Genomic DNA, 19,684 nt, shown 5'->3' with positions numbered 1-19,684 from the left:
GGCTTGATGTGATTGATGGTGTGTGTACTGTATGTCCAAATTCTCGGCGCCTTGGATGATTGATGAAGAAGTGGGCAACTTTCAACTGACTGGGCTTTGTTCGCAGGTTTGTGAGGAAACGAGTCGGCTAAACTCACGAGCAATCAACGTCCCACCTCATTCTGCCTCGGGTCTCATTGTATCCAAAGTTCCCACTTCAGACAAGCGGGAACGTGAAGGCTCTCCTGTCCTCTTCGGTTCTCTTTGAACGTCCCTCCCGAACCACGACACTGCGCATCTTTTTCCTCGATCGAAGAGCCTCCGGGCAACGGTGCCCGTCATGACGTGGCAACCGGAGGAGGATGGGTTGAGGCAGTTGTCGGAATTATTAAAGAATTCCTTAAGTGGCCATGACAGAAACAAGCAAAAAGAAGCTGAGGTGGTGCGTCTTGACTTCCTGTCGTCTGTCTTTTACTTCAGGCCCCAAAGAGAGAAGGGAAAAAAAAAAAAGAAATCCGGGGTAGAAGATCCCCGCGCGGGTCTTCCTCAGAAGGGACAATCCCAAACTTTCCAGAAGAGCAAAATCACTAACCAGGACATGAACCAAGCAAACAGATGCTCATGAATGCGCGCAACAATAAGGATTATGTCAATTACCTTACCTACATCTTTAGCACTCCGCAGCTTGGCCAGGCTCTGAATCTCGCTGCACCCAGTCTTTTCCTCATTCGCTATGCCGCCGCTGTCAACCTGAAGAACCACATCAAACTGTTCTATAGCCAAATTCCCAAGGATCAATTGGCATACATTAAGGCGGCCACCCTTAATGTTCTCCGCGACCAGAACTCACAGTTGCGCAGTTTCGCAGGGACTGTGATCACCGAGACGGTCCAGCAGGGTGGTCTGCTGCAATGGCCTGAGATTCTGCAAGAACTGCTGGCGCTCGTCGGTAACGCCGGTGGAAACGTTGCAGGAGAGACGCAGGAAGGTGCGATGAGCGCTTTGGCGAAGGTATGTGAGGATAACCGAAAACTGCTCGACAAGGAGTTTCAAGGTCAGCGCCCCATGAGTGTCATCGTGCCGAAATTGCTCGAGTTTGCTCTTCATCCAAACCCTAAGATCAGGGTCTTTGCGCTCAGTACCCTCAAGTCGTTTATTCCACAAAAATCGCAAGTGTTATTTTCCACGTTAGACGTCTATCTGCAGACTATCTTCCAACTTGCCTCAGATCCGGACGTGCAAGTCAGACGCATAGTGTGCCAGTCTCTTGTGCAACTGGTGGATGCGAGACCCGACATGTTGGCGCCTCATCTCGAGGGACTCGTCAATTATATCCTCACCCAACAACAATCGATAGATCACCCAGATCTAGCGTTGGACGCGGCCGAGTTCTGGTTGAACATTGGGGAACAAGATCAATTGCGAGGTCAAATGGGGCCTTATTTGGAAAAGATCATTCCTGTGCTTCTCTCGGGCATGGTATACGGAGAAGAAGATGCGTTCAGACTGGGTGGTGAAGAAAACAATGCCGATGTTGAGGATCGTGCCGAAGACATCAAACCTCAATTTGCCCAGACCAAGGCGGGAAGAGGTGTTGTTTCAATCGAAAAGGACGAGAGTCAGCCTGGAACGCCACAGGCGAATGGGACATCACAACCTAAGAACGATCTCAGCGACGGGGAAGTTGAGGACGAAGATGAAGACGAAGATGAATGGGATGACGAAGATCCCGAGAACGCGTGGAGTTTGCGCAAATGCTCTGCCGCAGCACTGGATGTTTTCGCGGTCAACTATCACTCGGCCGTCTTCAACATCATTCTGCCATACCTCAAGGAGAACCTTTCTCACTCTCTCTGGCCGAAACGCGAAGCCGCAGTCCTAGCTCTTGGCGCCATCGCAGAAGGTTGCATGGACGTCGTCTCTCCTCATCTACCCGAGCTCGTTCCGTTCCTCATCTCTCTGCTGTCGGACGAGGAACCAGTTGTTCGTCAGATTACGTGCTGGTGTCTGGCCCGTTACTCCGAGTGGGCGGCCCGACTGGAATCTCAAGCTGATAAACAACGATACTTTGAACCTATGATGGAGGGTCTCCTGCAGCGCATGCTCGATCCGAACAAGAAAGTCCAGGAAGCCGGGGCTAGCTCTTTTGCGTCCCTCGAGGAGAAATCTGGAGACAAATTGAAGCCGTACGTCGAACCTATCTTACGACAATTCACCGAGTGCTTCAGACGGTACAAGGATAAAAACATGTACATCCTGTACGACTGCCTGCAGACTCTCGCTGACAATGTTGGCTCACAAATTGCCACGCCGGAGCTTGTCGACCTGCTCATGCCTGTCCTGATCCAACGATGGAACAAAATCCAAGACGACTCCCGGGAAATGTTCCCCTTGCTCGGGTGTTTAGGGTACATCGCAATGGCTTACGGCGATACCTTTGCACAGTTCGCTCCCCCCATTTTCGACCGGTGCATCAAGCTCATTTACGCAAACCTACAACAGCACATGGCTTATATCAGTGGCCAGACTGTCGATCAACCAGACAAGGACTTCATCGTCACGGCTTTGGATCTTCTTAGCGCGATCATCCAAGCAATTTCTCCAGAGAAGTCAGCACCACTTGTACAGAACTCGCAGCCTCAGTTTTTCGACCTGTTGGGCTTCTGTATGGAAGATGCAACCACTGATGTGCGACAGTCCGCATACGCGGTTCTGGGTGACTGCGCGATTGCACTCTACCCCAGCCTGGATCCCTACCTAGAGAAACTGATTCCGATTCTGATAAGACAGCTGGATTTGGACTCCATCCCGGACACGGATTCCGAAAACGGTTTCAACGTCCTCGCCAACGTGTGCTGGAGTATGGGCGAAATCGCGGCAAGAGCACCGGCCAGCAGAATCGCGCCTCTTATCGAGCCGCTCTATCGTGGTCTGTTGTCCATGATTACGAACGAAGAAGTCCCTGATGCAGCAAGTGAGAACGCCGCAACTGCATTGGGCAGACTTGGTGTGCCGTGCGCGGACCATCTCGCACCCTTCTTGTCCGAGTTCGCAGAGCCGTTTTTGCAGTCCATGTCCAAGATAAGCACATCGCATGAGAAGGCCTCGGCGTTCATAGGGTTTAACAATATTTTGGAGAAGAATCCTCAGGCCATGGAATCGAGTCTGGTCTTGTACTTTTCTGCAATCGCGCAGTTCCCCCTCAAAGGACGACAAGGACAGGAATACAGCGATGTACGAGCCAGTTTCGCCAGGGTCATCAACGGCCTTGGTGGATTGATTGGGCAAGAGAGGTTCGAAGGCTTCATTGCAGGATTGGCACCGCCGGTTCGAGCCAAGTTGAGGGATGGCTATGGTGTTGGTTCCGGATGAGAGGAGAGAGGCAACAGTTGCGGTATCTGCTCGGGTTGCGGAAACAGCCAGCCTTCATTCCCGCAACTAGGAAAAAATGGGGGTCCGAGGGCGAAGATGGACATGAAAATGATGCACAAACAAGCGAACCGACCCAACTACATTACGTTCAGCTGTCTGGGGTGGGGAAACGATGGATAATGGAGTGCTGAGTGGCCGTGAAGATACAAAACAATTGACATCATTCGTGATGGGGTAGGAAGAAAGAGAAATACAACCAAGGCCAAAATGTAAGACAGGAGCCAGACATGAATCGACATGATGACGAGACCGAGATGAATAGGAGGGAGAAGAGGAGAGGAAGAAATTTTAAGAAGAGGAAAAAAAGAATCAATTGAGCTGGTCGAAGCGAATTGCAACATGGCCCCCCCTTGCTTTTTCCGTACGTCGAACAAACCATCTTTGCCCTATTGTCGTCACGTCGTCGTTGAGAGAGCGTCCAAGAAAGAGAAACAAGAGGGGTAGAGGCGGCCGGGGGCAGAGGCAGGTGACATGACAACGACACACGATATTCAAGCGATTCGAGCTGCCGCGACAGAAACGTTTGGGGGGAGCTGCTAGCTAGCTAGCTAGCTAGCTATCTCACCGTCTCACCCGAACAGATAGATACCCCGGTTTTGGGCCAAGAGGAAAGAAGAGAGAGGGAGAGAAGAGAGATGCCATGCCCCAGTTCTGTCCTGTCCTTGCCCCTACTCACTTACTCACTCACTCACTACCCATCCCCCCCCCAAACCCGGTCCCCGTACGCGTGTGCAATGCAATGGGTCCTTGCAAGGCAGAGAATCAGAAACGGGAAACCACCGAGCGAGTCTTCAAATCGATCGATCGATCGAATATGGATGGGACAACAAAATCATGCTTTTTTTTCTCCCCTTCTTTGTCTTCATGTAGAGAGCGTGGTCATTTCCCCCCCTTTTCCCCTTGTCTCCCTCTCCCTCTCTTTCCCCTCCCTCCCCTCTTTCTTTTTCATTGTATAGCGTAGATAGTCACGATAGTCTAGTGTAGATAGCTAGGTAGCGATGGGCACTCGAGCCTCTCTCCTAAGCGCTTTGGGCGTGTTGAGCATTGAGCGGTCGGTCACATATATACATAAATAGCAGCAGCAGCAGCACTAAATCAAATGATGAATAGACCGCAGGAAAAATCAGAATCAAACAAGTCAAAGTTTGAAGTCAACATCAAGTGGTATTTGAGACATAACTAAAGGAGACACCAACCTGTCTTGCACTTACACGCAAGCAGCTTTGGTATCGTGGATATGCTAGATGCTGCCTTCTGTCACAAAAAAGCCACTCGAAAATCACTGCCTTGCCACTTGTCTTTCCTTTTTGGCTCGGTCAGTGGAATCGTGTCAAGCCTCATGCAATGGTGGCGGCGCCTGCTATAGCTGTTCAAGGCGAAAAGAAAATGTCGAAAATCCGTGTCAGTGACCCTCCATCTCACCCACCCTCAATGAGACGATGACTTGCCCCTTGTGAACTCACCAAAAAAAAAACGCCTATCTTGCTTGTACCATCGGTATTACATTTGTTGCCAGTGTTGCGGCAGGGACGAAAGGATAATGTGAAGCGTGAGCTGATATCGTCTGCAAGACTTAGCTGAAAAATGTATGCTGCCGAGTTCCAGTCTCATTGACAAATCAAGTCTTGATGGAAGAGAGCGACGGGATCGTTACCCACTGCTTGGCGAGCAGGTCGATCGAACAGTATCGTTTAGACCACAATTGTTTTCTGTGCAGGAGTAAATGCGTACTTTGGCAACATGGCCATCTTCTCTTCAGGACTTGTCTCGTTATCAGAGTAGACCAACCTGGTTGCTTTTGGTTTCTCCTTCTCCTTGTCTTTCTTCGGTCCAGCTTTATCTTCGCTGGCTTCGTCCTTGGTAGTGGCCGACGCAGTGGTGGCAAGTGACGTTCCGGGTTTGGCGACAGCCTCGCCAGTAGCAGCGGCGGCGGCGGCGGCGGCGGCATCGGCATCAGCTTGCTTCGAAGCATTTGCAATCAAGTCATCAAGAGACGAGGCATCTTGAGCTTCAACAGCAGAAGGCTGGTTCGGTATGGGAACCTGTGGCGGGACTTGCGTGCTTGTGCTGCCTTGAGTCTGTCCGGGAGCGTACTGCGGCACAATGTTATGGGATTGTGGAGCAGGGATCTGACCTTGATGCATTTGTTGAAATTGGAAAGCATTGACTGGCGGAGCACCAAAAGCGGGCCTCTGCGGCAATCCTGGAGCACTAGGTAGACTTACACTGCCAGTACGCACTGGTGCAGGAAAATTACTGTTTGTAGCAGGCGAATGGGAGCGTTGTGTGAGAGCTGGGGGTGGCTGAGGAAACCCTGGGACTGGAGATCCCGATGCAAATGGACGTGGAGGTCCAGCGGGTTGTGGAGGATAGGATTGGCCTGGATAGGGTGACGTGTACTGAGGTGGTGAAAAACTCGGTTGTGGGGGATAGCCCACCGGTGAAGGTTGCGGCGGCTGAAATGATGGCTGCGGCGGCTGAACGTATGGCTGTGGAGGGTATGGTATCTGCCCATATCCAGGTTGCCCAGGCTGTGGAGTTGCAGCGTGTTGGCCGTAGGCTTCGCCAGCAGGCGGAGATCCGGCAGAAGGATATATAGGCGACGCCTGATACGGAGCAGATAAAGCGGTTGGGGGTTGGGCGAAGGAAGGGGCTTGACTGTACGAACCATTCGTAGGTGGCGCTGCATAGGGTTGTTGATATCCAGGGTAGGTTGGAGACGCTGCCTGTTTCGAGAATGAGTGAGTGTGACACGGTGAAGACTTAAATCGACTCACCGTATTTATCTGGGGTTTGGCTTGGACTATAGTAGCTGTAGGGGGGTTAGGAGTGCCACCACCACTGCTTCCTCCGTCGGCTTGCTCAGCAGCCAGTTTGGCAGCCTTGTGTTCTGCCAGACGTTTCTTAATATCGGAAACAGATTCGATCTTGGGTTTCTTGGGGGCGTTCGGATGCTGAGCACTTTGAGCATTATTGCCAGAAGCCGCCTGCCGGTCAGCTTGAGCTTGGTGAAAGTTGGTCAGGACTCGCTGATTATGTTGTTGGATGATATCTTCGGGTATCCCCTCCATCCCGAATATTTCGATATCTAAACCCGCTCGGTTAGGGAGGGCATTGTCGACTGCGGTGAGATTCTCTTTGTGGACTTGACTCATGTGGACGCTGAGGCCTCCTGCCGTGTTCAACCTTCGACCGCATCTTTCGCATTTGAAGTGCTTTGCTTTTTGATGGTTGATCAGAATCTTGAGGTCGTCAAAGTCGCGCTCACAGTAGTAGCACCATGGCCGTGCGAGCACCTCTTCGACATCGGGATGGTGACGCTTCTTCTTGGTCATGACGAGGGCGTGCAGGGGAGAAGCAGAGGCGTCTTCGGGACCGTGCAGCTGAGAAAGGACTAGCAGCCGGAGAGCGGAGAATGCTAGATGAGTGTTGAGATTTCTTGTGAAATGGAAGATCACAAACTCGCCGAGATAAAGGAGCACAAATTCACGCGATGACCGGTCAATAGTGAACTTGATGCCGCGGACTTGGAGGAGACAATAACAACATGAAGAAAGGGAAAAGGTCCGCAAAGTGAAATGTCCGAAGCGCAGTTTCGCTCCTGCCAAGACTTGACGGGCGACTGCCACCCACTGCTGACTTGTTCCTGGGGGTTGGAAATTGGACTTCAGCCTTGCCCGCAGCTCAGCCTTGCAGCCTTGTTTTTCCGTATCCAGTAAGGCAGACAAGTGCTTCCGTTGTACCGAGTACAGCATACCTACTCAGACATGGAAAAATATGGCATCGCTTTTATTTACTAAGACACTCGAGACTCTATCAGTAAATTCCATATCTAAGACTCTGTAGGATGATTCTCTTTGAAACGGCGACTATCGCCCTACAGTGACGCCTTCATACACACGTCGTGCTGTTGCCAAACCAATAATGTCTTCTACCAATAGACAAACTTAGCCACTGGATCTCCGTGTATTCCGTAGCGATCGCCTTGTCGATGGGGCATTGCCCTTGATCACAATCGTCGAGTCGCTCTCTTCTCTCTTCATGCTTGGCCTTCTGGTTGATGATGCGTTACTGTTCAGGTCTTTGCCATTTCTGTCCACCGCCACCTCCTCTCCTCTTGATGATGGTTCCATATCTGTACCTGCCTGTTTTCCACTGTTCGTGCCATTGCGCTTATCTTGCTCCAAGTCCTTGTCTCTGAAAGTGGCGTTTTCCGCCCCAGGTGCTCTCCGGAAGGACTTCGTTGCTCGTGTGTTTACTCCCAGCTTCGGCGCGTGTGTTGCCACGCCATTGACGGCTTCTGGCGCCGGCGTCGTTGCAGGTGTTGATCGCTCGCTGTCCTCGGCTCTTTTGGGCTTGGTCACCCTTCGTCTCGGCTTTTGAGACTCGCTGGAGTCCTCGGTTTCTTTGACTGCTTCTTCTGGCTCCGCCGCCTGTTTTTTCGCCCGTGGTCTTTTGGCTTGGTTGGTCACTTGCCAGTAGTTCCATTTGAGCAGCATGCTCAGGCTTCGAACTGGATTGATGCCATTGAGGAGCTTGTGCTTCCACTCTTCTGCCCTTTTGGGGTCATCATGCAACCACGAGTGATCTTCCTTGATCGACTCAATCAAGTCCGGGTCTGTCCACTTGTGTGTGCGTTTCGACATGGGCGACAACTCCCGCCATGTTGGCTTCGACGATGACGATGATGACGGCATTACGGGTTTGACACTAGCTGGAGCTGGGGCGGTTTGAGTAGTCGAAGCCAATTCTCTCTCCTTTGCTTTGGTATATTGATTCGGATGCTTCGGTTTAGGCTGTTCGCCACCATTGACGGTAAGATGGATCTTCCGGCGTTTCGAAGTAGGCGTATCTTCCCTGGTGTCGGCTCCTGAGGGGCTTGCTCGTTTTTTGCCATTTGGAGTAGAAGCTGTCGACGGAGCCTCCGACACGTCACGCGTGGGCGGGAACTTTTTGCCATCAAAGCGAGTTCTGGTCAACCGTTTGTTGACGGCCTTGTCGGGAGTTTCACCAGGGACTTCGCTACCTTCGGGCGATTGAGGTCGAATAATCTCACCATTTTCATCCACATTGCGCTTAACATATGTGATGTTGTATTCTTCATGGTGAGTTTGTTGACGTGGAATGAGGAGCTTGCCGTCCTTTTCGACGGGGATCCAGCCGTCGACGTTTCTGGGATCTTTGGCTTTGGCGAGCTTGGCCTTGTATTCTCTCTCCTTGGGCACGAAGCCGCCTTGCTCAAAGGGTTCTTGGAACAAGCGCACATCGTGTTTTTCCCTCTCGGTCAGATCATCGGCAGATCTCAGACCAGGAATGCCGGCATGGAGAAGCGCTGGCCGATTGGCATCATACTTGTAACCGTACAGCGCCGCTTCTTTCCTTTCCTCAAAGACATCCGGTGCCGGGAGATCTCTAGGGTTTTTGGTGATTTCTTTGCCCTTGATGTTGGCGATGTGGCGTTCTAGCTCCAGGTATTCATTCTGGGCGTCTATCATGGCAAGTTGATTGTTAGCACTCGCAGCGTAGAGTTGCTGCTGGTTCAGATTGGCCAGATTCATGATGAATTTTTGCGGATCCGTCAGAGGTCGCCATCCATCGTCGCCCAGCTCTTCCGAACTGTAGGGCAGGGGTCGGATAGCTGATTCGCCAAAGGCAAAGCGCCACAGAGTGTCGATTTCGGTGGCTGACATGGTGCAAAGCAAGAGGATACGCGATGGAGAAGCGCAAGGTTACTTTCCATCTAGGTGATGAGGGATAAATGAAGATGTTGGTGTAATGATGAGCGGATGGAATGGCGTGAAAAAGGATGGTTCGGGGCGGAAAGCAAAAGGGCAAGTTTTGGGGGGAGTAAAGGGCAGAGTGGCACTCAAACAAGATGGCTGGGAAACAAGTGACTTGAGACAATAGATCAGACGTCAATGGAGATGAATGAATCAACTATTCAAAACAATGGAAATGAGAATCTCTGAAGGTCCGGCAGGAGTGCTGTTGTATCGGGGGGTGGTGGTGGGAGGCGGCCAGGATGGCTGATGAGCACTTAGTATTTGGCCGGCCGACCAATCAGATGCCGCCCTTTACACCAGTCCCGCCCGGCCAATCAGAGCCACTCCTCCCTTTTTTGTGGCATCCAAGACACAAATTTTTCCTCCTTTTTAATGCATCGTGGCCCGATCGGGTATTGTAAGTACACGTTAATCCGTGATACCAATCTGTGGCAAAAGGGATGGAATATGGAAAATAACTGCCTTTCTGGTCAATGTTTGCTTTCCATTGGACATGCACAATCTACTCTATTTGTCTATCACAATGCCTTTTTGCGGAAGACTTGTTCCAAGCAGGGTATCAACAAGGCCTGCACCCTATTGTAGGGAACTGTTGTCGTTTGATATGGCAGAAAACCACCATCGAGCCCGGATGCCAGACAGATTCACGTAGCACCATGGCTCAGCTTCTCCCTCATTCTCTTCTCCGTCACCTGTTTCGCTTGGTCTATCCACGCATCATAGGTTCCATCTTGAATCTTCATCTTGACCACCCCCTTGAGCACTTCCTCCGTAAAGCCCACAAAGTTGTGCCGTCGAAGTGCGTTTTCAAAATCCCATTTTTCTCGCTTTCGTTCCTCCTCCGCAAGCAGCCCGGGCTCCTGGAGTTCGCGCCACTTGATCCTCTGATCTTGGCACACGACCATGAGGTTGAAGCGGATCTCATCTTCTGGGTATCTCGAAATCCTCCGTTGCAACACAGACATGATCTTGTCCGGGAAGTCGTCCGAGGTGCAGTCGCCGTGAGAGATGGGATAGGGTTGGAGCCCGTCGAGCTCGTACAGTTTGCCATGGTATTGCGTGTACGCAATGAAGTGAAACACGTCCTCGGTTCCCGCGTTGGGGTCACGTAGAGTCTCGTCAACAAACGGGCTAGATTTCGCGAAGCTGTTGTGTACAGTCCGTATCATTTCCGAGTTTGAGAGCGATTCTCCGCGCAGCCCCGGGTCAAAGCCCGTCGTGAACTCTTTGAACTCTTGTAGCGCAGGTCCGATGTCAATTCTTGCTCCTCCCCCATCCGTCCCCGACGAAGCGCCGTCGACCGACTTGTCATTGTTCAAAACCACTGAGAGAACAGCCTGCGTACCACAGGCGTTTTGTATCGTCTGGGCGGCAAAGAAGAGTCCCTCGTCCTCGACTGCGGTACGATCGTAGGAGCCATCTTGAGGCGCACTTTTATTTTCTGAACCTTGGCCGATCCATTTGAAGAGGAAGATGACGCCGTAGACGGGACTGAAGTACGAGCCGGGGGCGGTGTCAGCGTGGCCAGTTTCACATGGGAACGACCCGCGCGGGACGCAGAGGGGAAAGGGCACGGGGAGTACCTCAGAGCACGGATCCAATCTGCATTCAGTGAGAATAGCTCTTCAACCTGCACGTCCTTGACTCCCAGCTGTTCGATCAGAGAAGTGAAGACACCCTGTAGCAAGCATCAACTTGTCAGCGATTCCATCGTGAATGCGATGCGCGGTCGAATTGGAACACCAGAACGACAAGGGGGCATGGACCTTGTGTTGGGCTTACTTCGTCTGATTCGATGGTGCTCCAACCACCACTAGCGGCATCTTCAGCCATCTCAGAGGGGGTTGCGGACGAACAGAAGGGTCAGGTGCGAGAACTTCAACACCTGCGCCGTCGGATCGATGGGTCAGTTGGAACTGGGGATATGCACGAATCTGTGAACATGTAAACATCCCCAGAGTGGGGGTTAATTAACTGCAGACCTCGTACGGTCAAACTGCGCTCCCCTGCAGGTCAACTTGCTGCACTGTGGCTCCTATGGGGCGAGGGGGGTAATAAAAGTGGGATGGTTTGATGATGCTTATAAGTAGGTTCCTTTCCCCCGTAACTTAGCGATGCTTGTCCTTTTGGAGGCCACAATACATACCTCGTATATAGATAGGCATGTACCCTACCTTGTACCTCAACCCTGGGCCACCCTCCCCTCTGCATCCTTTCTTCTGCAGGTCAACCCGTGGGTCTTCTTTCATGCCCTTTCCACATACCCCTGCCATGCTCCAAGCAAAATGTCCCCCCGGCGCTTGATTTGTCTCCATCAGGTCTGTTCCCCCAGCCAAACGGAATAGAGGTAACCACCTAGCAGGAGACAAGCGTGGCTACTTGTATGTCTCCGCGGTCGGCTTCCTTGACCCATGTCAGTACCTAGGTACTAGGGTACTTGTTCTGCTTATGACGCTCTCAGCCCTCACTCTATTATTCTCGCTACTATCTTCGCCACGTGGACAGCTTCGTGTTCCAAGGTGGAGGGATGGAATCCGAACCCGTTCGGCTAATGCGGGTCGATATGCACCACGGGACGATGCAACTGCTCAATATCGGGGACCCGTAACCCCCGTGCCTCGTAACAGGAGTCTACCCTTCGTGTTTCGGACACCAGGCGTTAAGACTCCATCTCGTGTTTCCTTCCGGCACCGTATACCGTCCCAGTCTGCCGACACTATCATACGAGGTATGAACAACATCTGCTTGGGTCAACCGGACTCCCAGGGTGCGGCTCATGGACCGACGCTCCCGACGTTCCCAAATTAACTATAAATACGAACAAGCTTCTTTTTCAAATGAGCACATGAGGACCATCCTACTCAGCCTTCAAATTAACATATATCGTATCGGTGAGGGCACATCAAAGCCGTCATTGAATCACAAAGGAGTGGCTGGGGTTGGAAAGGAGGCACTGGAGTTCCCTACACACAAGGCCAACCAAATTAAGCTGAGCTGAAAGAGCCTCCGTCCAGCACTGCAAAAGCAACTCCGTTCCTGACAGTACCGAGCCAGCAAGGTGAAGTCATACCTCGTCGTGAATACACCATCAGCAGATAATGCCTCCCCGAGAACATCATCGATCTTTGATAATCAAGAGATCGACGAGCTCCATATGCGTCAAAGAAAGAGAGAGCGTTCCATTCCTCCCCGAACCGAGATGACAACGCAGGACAAACGCTGATTGAGTTTTTTTTCCCCGCCGTATTTGGTATATTGCCAACCCCAACGTCCATTGGTACCGGCCTCCGCTCACGGGTTTCGTTACCGTTCCCACTGGGATCCCGTCTGGCCTGATTCGATGGCTCGCTAGTCATCGTGGATTACTCCCTCTTCAATATCTCCAGTCTCACGTCATCGCCCAGCCCCCCTGCTCGGTCCGATGTCATTGTTGCCGCTCTTTCCCTTTGTCGGGTTGCCCTTGTTGCACATTCGGAGACATAGTAGCCGGAGGGGTCCTGTGGGAAAGAAGAATACTCAGTCGAAAGATGTCCGTCAAGTCCAGAGTTGTGAAGGAGCGACGAACCGAGTATTCATGTTCATGCTGCCGTATTGATTGTACGGTGCTTGAATTTGTCCAAAGTAGTCCATTCTTGACCCTGAAAGCTCGTGGCTGCTTCGCGGGTGTGTAGCTGGAGATCCATACACCATACCCAGGGCATGTGGGCTGCTTGAGGCGAGGCTCCGAGGGTCACTCATGGGAGGGGTACGCCCCATCGACGATATCGATGATATTGACGATTCTCGCCGTGGTTCCACAGGCGCCAGAGCCGCTTGGAAGTATGACGATCCGGGCATGGACAGACTGCCGGGCGCGTGTAGCGGTGAATTGGGGTAGACAGGGACAGCTGAGCTGTCTGAGTTAGGAGTAGCAATCGGTATGCGAGGGCCCACATAGGGACTTCCTTGCGGAGAATGGTGATAGCCCTCAATGCCCTGATTCCCCTGGCTGTTATGTCTCTGCCTTAGTCTGTATGAAGTCATTATCTGTATTGGCACCTCCATAAGAGATAAGGCCAGAGAGATGCTCGTGTCTTGGGGTTGTGTCGCACGCCTTGTTCTCAGCATGTCATGAATCTTCTCCAGTGGTCCAATGGACATGCTTCCGAGGTACGCGCCCCCAATCTCTGGAAACAGTGGTTCAATCGCAAGCGCACTGCCGTAAAGATGTGCGAGTAGAGCCAACGGTCCCAGATCGGGGTCAGGACCCTGTAGGATGAGGGGTGGCAGCCAGAAGATCATGTCCCGTAGTGGCTGTAGTCGGCCGAACGCTTTGTCGGGCGATGCAATTGATAAGTCTCGTTGTAAGTCCTGCAGGTAATCAAGTAGTTGACCCGCATGTTCTTGGAGCTCTTCGTTTGCCGAAAGTCGCAGTCTTAGATTGTGAATGGCCGTGATGATTTCTTCTATCCGGCGAAGTTCATCATGAGGGATCAACACCTGGGCATGCGGCATTGTGGGTGTCGCCGGTGTTCTTGCTCTCGCTATAGTTCTCTGGCTTTCCAAGTACCTTGCGAGCTCTGATTCATGTATCCACATCCTCATCGCGCTCAGAACCTGCAGAAGGTCAGGAGCTTTGCTTGTTAAAAGACACCGTTTGACATACCGTCGATACTCCCTGTTGGAGTGAGGCCCAGCCGCGCCTGGTAACTGTTAGCTGTTGCAGAGTTACTAGACACTGAACGCACCAATCCGTAGCCTGCCACGAGAGGAGAATTGAGGCAGCGAGAATAGCTTCGGAATTCTCTCTCGAAAAGGCCCCAATGGCTTGATGGAGACCTTTGATAGCGACACCTCGGTGGTGGTACGCCAGATTGACTGTGTCTGTGTTCTTCGTCTGCCATGCTAGATGAGATGCCGACAGAGCAAGCAACGCACTCATCACGAAGTCATGTGTTAGAGCGGCCGAAATGAGCCTAAGGAAAAGTCAGCTGAAAACCATTTAGGATGATACGATCTACCCTACGAAGGCATTCTAGACACCCAGACCGTGCAAGGGCTATATCCCAGATTGTACATGTCAGTTGATAGTGTCGTAATGTGGTGAACAAGACGTAGATCAATGGTTGAAAATCGTGTCCAATATATCCTGTCAGAAACTTGAAGCTGCTGCAAGGGGGACTCGCCCGTCAGTCGCCAGTTGTCGAGTCGGAGTTGCAGTTCAGGTGACATCAAGAGATCTGGTGGTGTGGTACCCTTCACGGGCTCTTCTCCTGCAGCTTGCAGGTCCATATAGTCGCAGCGACAACTGTGTTTCGTGCAATTTCGACATTGTGGAAAGGTTTCATCGCAGCGTATATGTCGCCTTTTGCAGGTTTTGCAGCCTTTTCTCGATTTTGTATGGCTCTTACGCGGCGGGCCACCTCCAGGACCTGCCATTCTTCGAGCCAGATTGGAAGATACTGTCGGTGTTTGGAGCCGGATGAAGCTAGCCGCGTCTCTGTACCGTCCCGAGCAGTACTTGTCCTGACAGATCAAGAGCGCAAAGAAACCCGAATTCGATGGAGAGGACGTTCCGAATGGTCCGTAACAACCAGAACGCGCTCTCCGCGTTGTAAATCTCTGCAATACTCACGGCAAGGTGTGAAAAATGTGGTCGGACAAAGACGTGCTGGACTCCAGGAAAGATTCTCGTATTAATGGGCAAGGCTGAGAGACATTCGTCCCCACAAGAACGTTGGGTTCGACAAATCCGAGGAACAAGGAACTGACATCGAAGAGAAAGAAGATCAACCAAAAATGAAAGGGTCGCTCGTATGACAAAGGTTCGGTTTTGAGTCCGTCATTCGCGGAACCGATTGTCAGCAGGGACAAGGGATATAGGTGTCAACATAGTAGACGCTCTGCTGGACCACGGGTGTGATGGAGGGGAGGAACAGAAATCTGGAATGCCACGAGGCGTCATGGGTAGTAAGTACCAATTCGAGGCTCGGAATAGAACTTGTGGTCACGACATGCATGCATTTCAGTCTCCAAAGCTACTGCGTCGCGTGGAGCTGCAGTTCAGGAAACGCACCAGGCAATGGGACACCGGGTCGACTCAGCCTCGATTCCTGGCGGCAGTTCTATCGACCTTTGTCGTCTGGGCTATTGGGCTTGCTAAACCATTCGGTTGAGAAGAGGCGAGCTTTCTGCGGAAGTGGAAGCTGAAGGCAGCCATACCGCAGACGATTGGTCTTGTTCGCCTGAGGGAACCAGCAGCAGGAACGCACAGTGGCTGCCACTTTTCACAAGTGGAGGGAATCAGAGGCTACCCGCGGGTCGCCGTGCAGCTGCCACTCCCTGGGCTTGGCCTAATGTGACTAAGAGGACCTTGGAAAGGTTTTTTTCTCACCCCTCCCACCTGGTCGAGAAATGACTTGTGGGAAACTAGAATAGGGATCCAGGTCAGAATCGAGTGACTGCTGAGAGGCCGGTTCGACGGAGCATGTTCGCCCGCCGAGGTTTAGCTTCAACCTTCAACAGGATTCAACATGGTGTCCCCGTCGGGAATCTCAAAAGGCAGTGAGCCAAAACTCTGGGATTCGGAAGAGAAGGTTGCAGGGTCTCTTGGTCGGCTACAATGCTGGGACGAAGGGGGATCTCCAGGCTGACTTTCCAAGTTCTTTGGGTCTGGGGATGGCCGGCCCCCACCAAGTGCCCGAAGGAGACAAATCTCTCGTATTTGGGAACCAGTCTGATGGATCGAATCTGGCCGGATGAGATGAGCGCAAAGAGAATCAGCCTGGCGCCAGGCAAGGATGACTGGGATATGCATCATGATACATGCTGCTTAGAGGGTGGGTACGCTTCTGGAGAAGACGAATAGATTTCGGAGCGCAATGACCATCTGCAGCCCTGTCAAGCGTGGCAAGCAAGTCTTGTCGGCGTCCAGGGCCAAACAACTGTCATGAAGCCCAAGAAAAATGATGACAAGAATGCGCCGGGGAACTTTGTTGCGAAGCGCATGCCAAGGCCAGCTGAAGACCTCGTGGCTTCTTGTCCAACAGCAGAATATATCCACTGATGCAAGCCTAAAGGGGCAGCCACTGAAAACATGTCTCTGGTCCGTCGAGGGTGGTGGTGTCGTTGATTGGGTTGGGCCAGAACGCTTGAGTTTGGAGCTCTTGGGGTCTTTCTCGTAGTCCCTGCAGAAGCCGATTTGAGCCCATACGACAGTAGTCTCCAAAGACCCCCTCACTGATTACCCTCGTTCGTCTCGATGGGGTGTGCTAGGCCAATTACTGCAGGGTTTAGCTGGGAGCCTCATGGTTGATAAGAGACCATCTGTGCTGATGCTGCGCTTTCTGATGTCATGCTAGAGGTGCTCAGGGGTTAGATAATCTCGAGCCTGATCACAGAAGTTGGGACAGTCATTTGTCCTCGGGGTCTTTGGTGGTTTGAAGCGTGGTGATCGTCCTGGGGTTGAGAAGCTCCACTGCCCTGTCAAGCGCAGACCAATGTCGGAGCCGGACGGAGTGCTAAACGGTAGACCAGCCCCTCGAAGGGAAAAACAATACCTAGTGATCAATGAATACAGCCTGTTCATGTAAGGCGGGGAATATGACGACTCACATGATGGAGTGCTGGCGCCAGTCTACCATATCCCTTCACCCTTGTTTCACCCTCTGTGCGTTGTTGTTCTGTATTGGGTTGGAGTACCTAATCCCAATCACTACATCGTCCCAGATGGTGCTCATTCGCCAGTGGCTTCATTGACCAGTTGGAGGCGGAAAAAGGTAAATGGCATGGTGTGAGGCTCGCGCACTTCAGTTCCCAGTTGGTAATTAGACGCTTGGACAAGGTTGAATGTCATTAACCACACGGCACCTTCGGTCTGCCATCCATATCGGGCGCCAGGGTTTTGCTGCTGTTGGGATAGACTGCGGCCAGCTCTGCAGACGCGGGGTTGGGGTCCAACAGGATCCTTGACTTGAAGCCCCAGCGAGCAGGTAAACCTTGTCAAACTTTCCTGGATTCCACGAGGGACTCTGGCGACTGTGGACACTGTGGACACACCCTCGTAGCGCCCTGGAGGTGCTGGACCGCGCTTTTGGGAAGGGAATCTGGACGGGTCTAGTCCCACTGCGCTCCCTTGGTAACGCTCTCAGAGGTCGACCATTTTTGCCTCTCGCTTAATTCCTTCAGATCCTCGCCGATCGCAAACCTCTTTTCGTGATCTTCCTCGTTTCGAGATAACAGCGAGCCTCCATCCTTCCTCGAATGTCTTTGTGAAACTCTGTGGGGAGGGTGCCTAGCCGTACTGGGATGTTCGGAGAAACGGAGAGAGCTGTTGGGGAGTGCCATGTCTTGTTGCAGACAACGGCTTCAGGCTGGACGAGGAGTCGAAAATGCAGCCGGCCCAGTCAGTGAGTTTGACACGCCTGTCCAAGTTAGCCTCTCTGCAGAGCAAGCCACCAAATGGTGTTTGTGGAGTGAAAGAGAGGGGTTGATCCAAAGCCATGACGAGCGTGCCAGTTAATGGATTCATCCTTCTCTCCAATTTCTGGGCCCTCTCAAACTGTCAAGCCGAACCGACAGAGCAAGATGCAGCTGAACAGAAAGGGGATCGGGCTTCGTGTGCCAACCAGTCCCCTCAACTCTGTGTCAAATCAGCAGGTATGTTTGGATGCAGGAGCTCTTGCATGACAGCTGGTCCCCGAACGACACCTACCACAGATCAAGCCACCGGAAAGTTCCAATCCTCGACACTTGGGCCGGTCACGCTGAGAAGATGGGCATTTTGACATTGGTACGAGGCACTTGTGATTAGGCTGAGCCGCAACTGCTCCTGCCTCTCTGGGTGGACGTTGGGGCGGATCCACGCTCAGTGATGCCGGTATTCGTCGGTACTATCGCCCCCTCAGTCCATGATGAAACCGAGAAAAAGAGATTGATGCAGCTGGGCACGAGGCAGCTTGCCACGCGATTCGAGAACCATACTTTTGGTACTGAGAGGCATCCGGGATGCTTGGGACACAAGTCACAGGGGGCCAGAACATGAGGGGCTGGCGTTGTCTAGACGAACATTTTTACGAGCGATAGCAAGCAGCGCCCTTGGCCTTGATAGTGGTCGGAACGACAGGATTTGTCTATCACGCCCGAAGTGAATCTGTGACGCCTGGTACCTTGAAATAGGGCTACTCAATTCCACGCGACATTCATGACCAATGTTCTCGTCACTCGGATTTCGATGCTTAGGGCTGGAAATACTCGATTTCTCATCAATCACATGCGAGTATTATCATTCATTGACACTTGCATTTTTGGTCCTCCACATCTCAGCCCCCAGGTCGAATGATGCAGATGTCCTTGAAAGTGGCTGGACCATTCGTGTGCCATTGGTGCGCAGACAAAGTCGTAGCTGGCAGAATTCTTTGCAGGGTAGACTGTCTGATTCTCATCCTGTCAACCAGGGATTGTCTTTATTCTCTGGAATTCATTCTTCGTGGTCCGTCGCTCATGACCAGGAATTTTGTGGTATCATCTCAATTTTCGCCGACGTGCATCAGGATTGTCCTTGCCTCCGTCATCATAACCTAGGATATGTTTGCTAAACCCTTCCATTGGCGCGAAAAGTTTCTCTCCTGCTCAACAAGTCTTGCTCTTCACATGACAACGCCACTGTTGCTTGCAATTCTAGGCCACAGTTCGGCAGCCTCCTTTCCTACTGGTCCTGTGATGGCACTGCCCTTCATTTCACCCTTTGGATTCACAATAACTCCAGCGTTGTCTTCGAAGTACAGATAGATACCGTCTGGCCGTCTCCAGGGCTTCGACTGTCGAACGACGACTGCGGGCATGACTGAATCGATAGTGAGCCGTCGAATCCAAAGCTCAATGGGTTTGTTTGACGTACCTTTTTTCCTCAGCTCAGGCTTTCCCTTCTTGACGGTGGCCATGACCATATCTCCCACACCAGCGGCGGGTAGTCTGTTCAATCGAGCACCGATTCCCTTGACGGAAATGATGTAGAGGTTTCGCGCTCCCGAGTTATCCGCACACGACATGACGGCTCCTCTATTATCTCCATCAGTATACTCTCACTAACCACAAAATAACATCGCTTGGGATTGTCGTTGGTGGGTGAAGACTTGAATATTCTTGAGACCAATCCGTGTAGACTGCGGCACCGTCGCCTTTTGAGTGGGAGGTATGCGGAGGAGCCTGAGGTTTGAGATTTGGGAATCGAGAAGCACATACACAGGAAGACCGAGAGTCATCTTGAGCTTGTTGCCGGAGGCACCACCACGGCTGTTTCAGAAAGTCAGTGTAATTCTTCTCAACGACGAAAGTTCGACAAGTATTTGAGGGTCCTCGACGACGCAAAGGGAGCCCATAGATAAGATTGGGCCACGTACCCTCGTTTCGACATCCTGGCAGCAGTGTGATTTCTGGGATTGTTTCAAATTTTGTGAGTATGAACTGGAGCGCAGTCGGCGGGCGATGAAGTTGAACAGGTCCATCAAAAC

At 52.0% G+C, this 19,684-nt stretch overlaps 6 protein-coding genes across 6 annotated transcripts; 1 reads left to right on the top strand and 5 right to left on the bottom strand.

Moving 5' to 3' along the window:
* Positions 1 to 600: 600 nt before the first annotated feature.
* AYO21_02554 (hypothetical protein) lies at positions 601 to 3,351 on the top strand (the record flags this gene model as incomplete). Its single annotated transcript, XM_022652532.1, has 1 exon — positions 601 to 3,351. The coding sequence occupies one exon, from the start codon at positions 601 to 603 to the stop codon at positions 3,349 to 3,351; it is 2,751 nt and encodes a 916-aa protein (XP_022515220.1).
* A 1,751-nt stretch (positions 3,352 to 5,102) lies between these two features.
* AYO21_02553 (intracellular protein transport-like protein) lies at positions 5,103 to 9,101 on the bottom strand (the record flags this gene model as incomplete). The annotated part of the gene is made up of 3 exons (XM_022652531.1): positions 5,103 to 6,137; positions 6,189 to 6,937; positions 7,553 to 9,101. 3 exons carry the CDS (start codon positions 9,099 to 9,101, stop codon positions 5,103 to 5,105), a joined length of 3,333 nt encoding a protein of 1,110 aa, XP_022515219.1.
* Positions 9,102 to 9,838: 737 nt separating this feature from the next.
* Positions 9,839 to 11,027, bottom strand: AYO21_02552 (hypothetical protein; the record flags this gene model as incomplete). The annotated part of the gene is made up of 3 exons (XM_022652530.1): positions 9,839 to 10,685; positions 10,778 to 10,872; positions 10,977 to 11,027. The coding sequence occupies 3 exons, from the start codon at positions 11,025 to 11,027 to the stop codon at positions 9,839 to 9,841; spliced, it is 993 nt and encodes a 330-aa protein (XP_022515218.1).
* Positions 11,028 to 12,728: 1,701 nt separating this feature from the next.
* Positions 12,729 to 13,688, bottom strand: AYO21_02551 (hypothetical protein; the record flags this gene model as incomplete). The annotated part of the gene is made up of 1 exon (XM_022652529.1): positions 12,729 to 13,688. The coding sequence occupies one exon, from the start codon at positions 13,686 to 13,688 to the stop codon at positions 12,729 to 12,731; it is 960 nt and encodes a 319-aa protein (XP_022515217.1).
* A 70-nt stretch (positions 13,689 to 13,758) lies between these two features.
* Positions 13,759 to 14,465, bottom strand: AYO21_02550 (hypothetical protein; the record flags this gene model as incomplete). The annotated part of the gene is made up of 4 exons (XM_022652528.1): positions 13,759 to 13,790; positions 13,840 to 13,883; positions 13,922 to 14,149; positions 14,200 to 14,465. The coding sequence occupies 4 exons, from the start codon at positions 14,463 to 14,465 to the stop codon at positions 13,759 to 13,761; spliced, it is 570 nt and encodes a 189-aa protein (XP_022515216.1).
* Positions 14,466 to 18,820: 4,355 nt separating this feature from the next.
* Positions 18,821 to 19,587, bottom strand: AYO21_02549 (60S ribosomal protein L23-B; the record flags this gene model as incomplete). Its single annotated transcript, XM_022652527.1, has 4 exons — positions 18,821 to 19,017; positions 19,072 to 19,232; positions 19,416 to 19,466; positions 19,574 to 19,587. 4 exons carry the CDS (start codon positions 19,585 to 19,587, stop codon positions 18,821 to 18,823), a joined length of 423 nt encoding a protein of 140 aa, XP_022515215.1.
* Between the last annotated feature and the right edge of the window lie 97 nt (positions 19,588 to 19,684).

This window comes from Fonsecaea monophora (assembly GCF_001642475.1).
Source record: "Fonsecaea monophora strain CBS 269.37 chromosome Unknown Scaff11, whole genome shotgun sequence".
In the NCBI taxonomy this organism is placed as follows: domain Eukaryota; kingdom Fungi; phylum Ascomycota; class Eurotiomycetes; order Chaetothyriales; family Herpotrichiellaceae; genus Fonsecaea; species Fonsecaea monophora.
The sequence above is the reverse complement of the archived record's forward strand: the minus strand, read 5'-3'. Positions and strand labels throughout refer to the sequence as shown.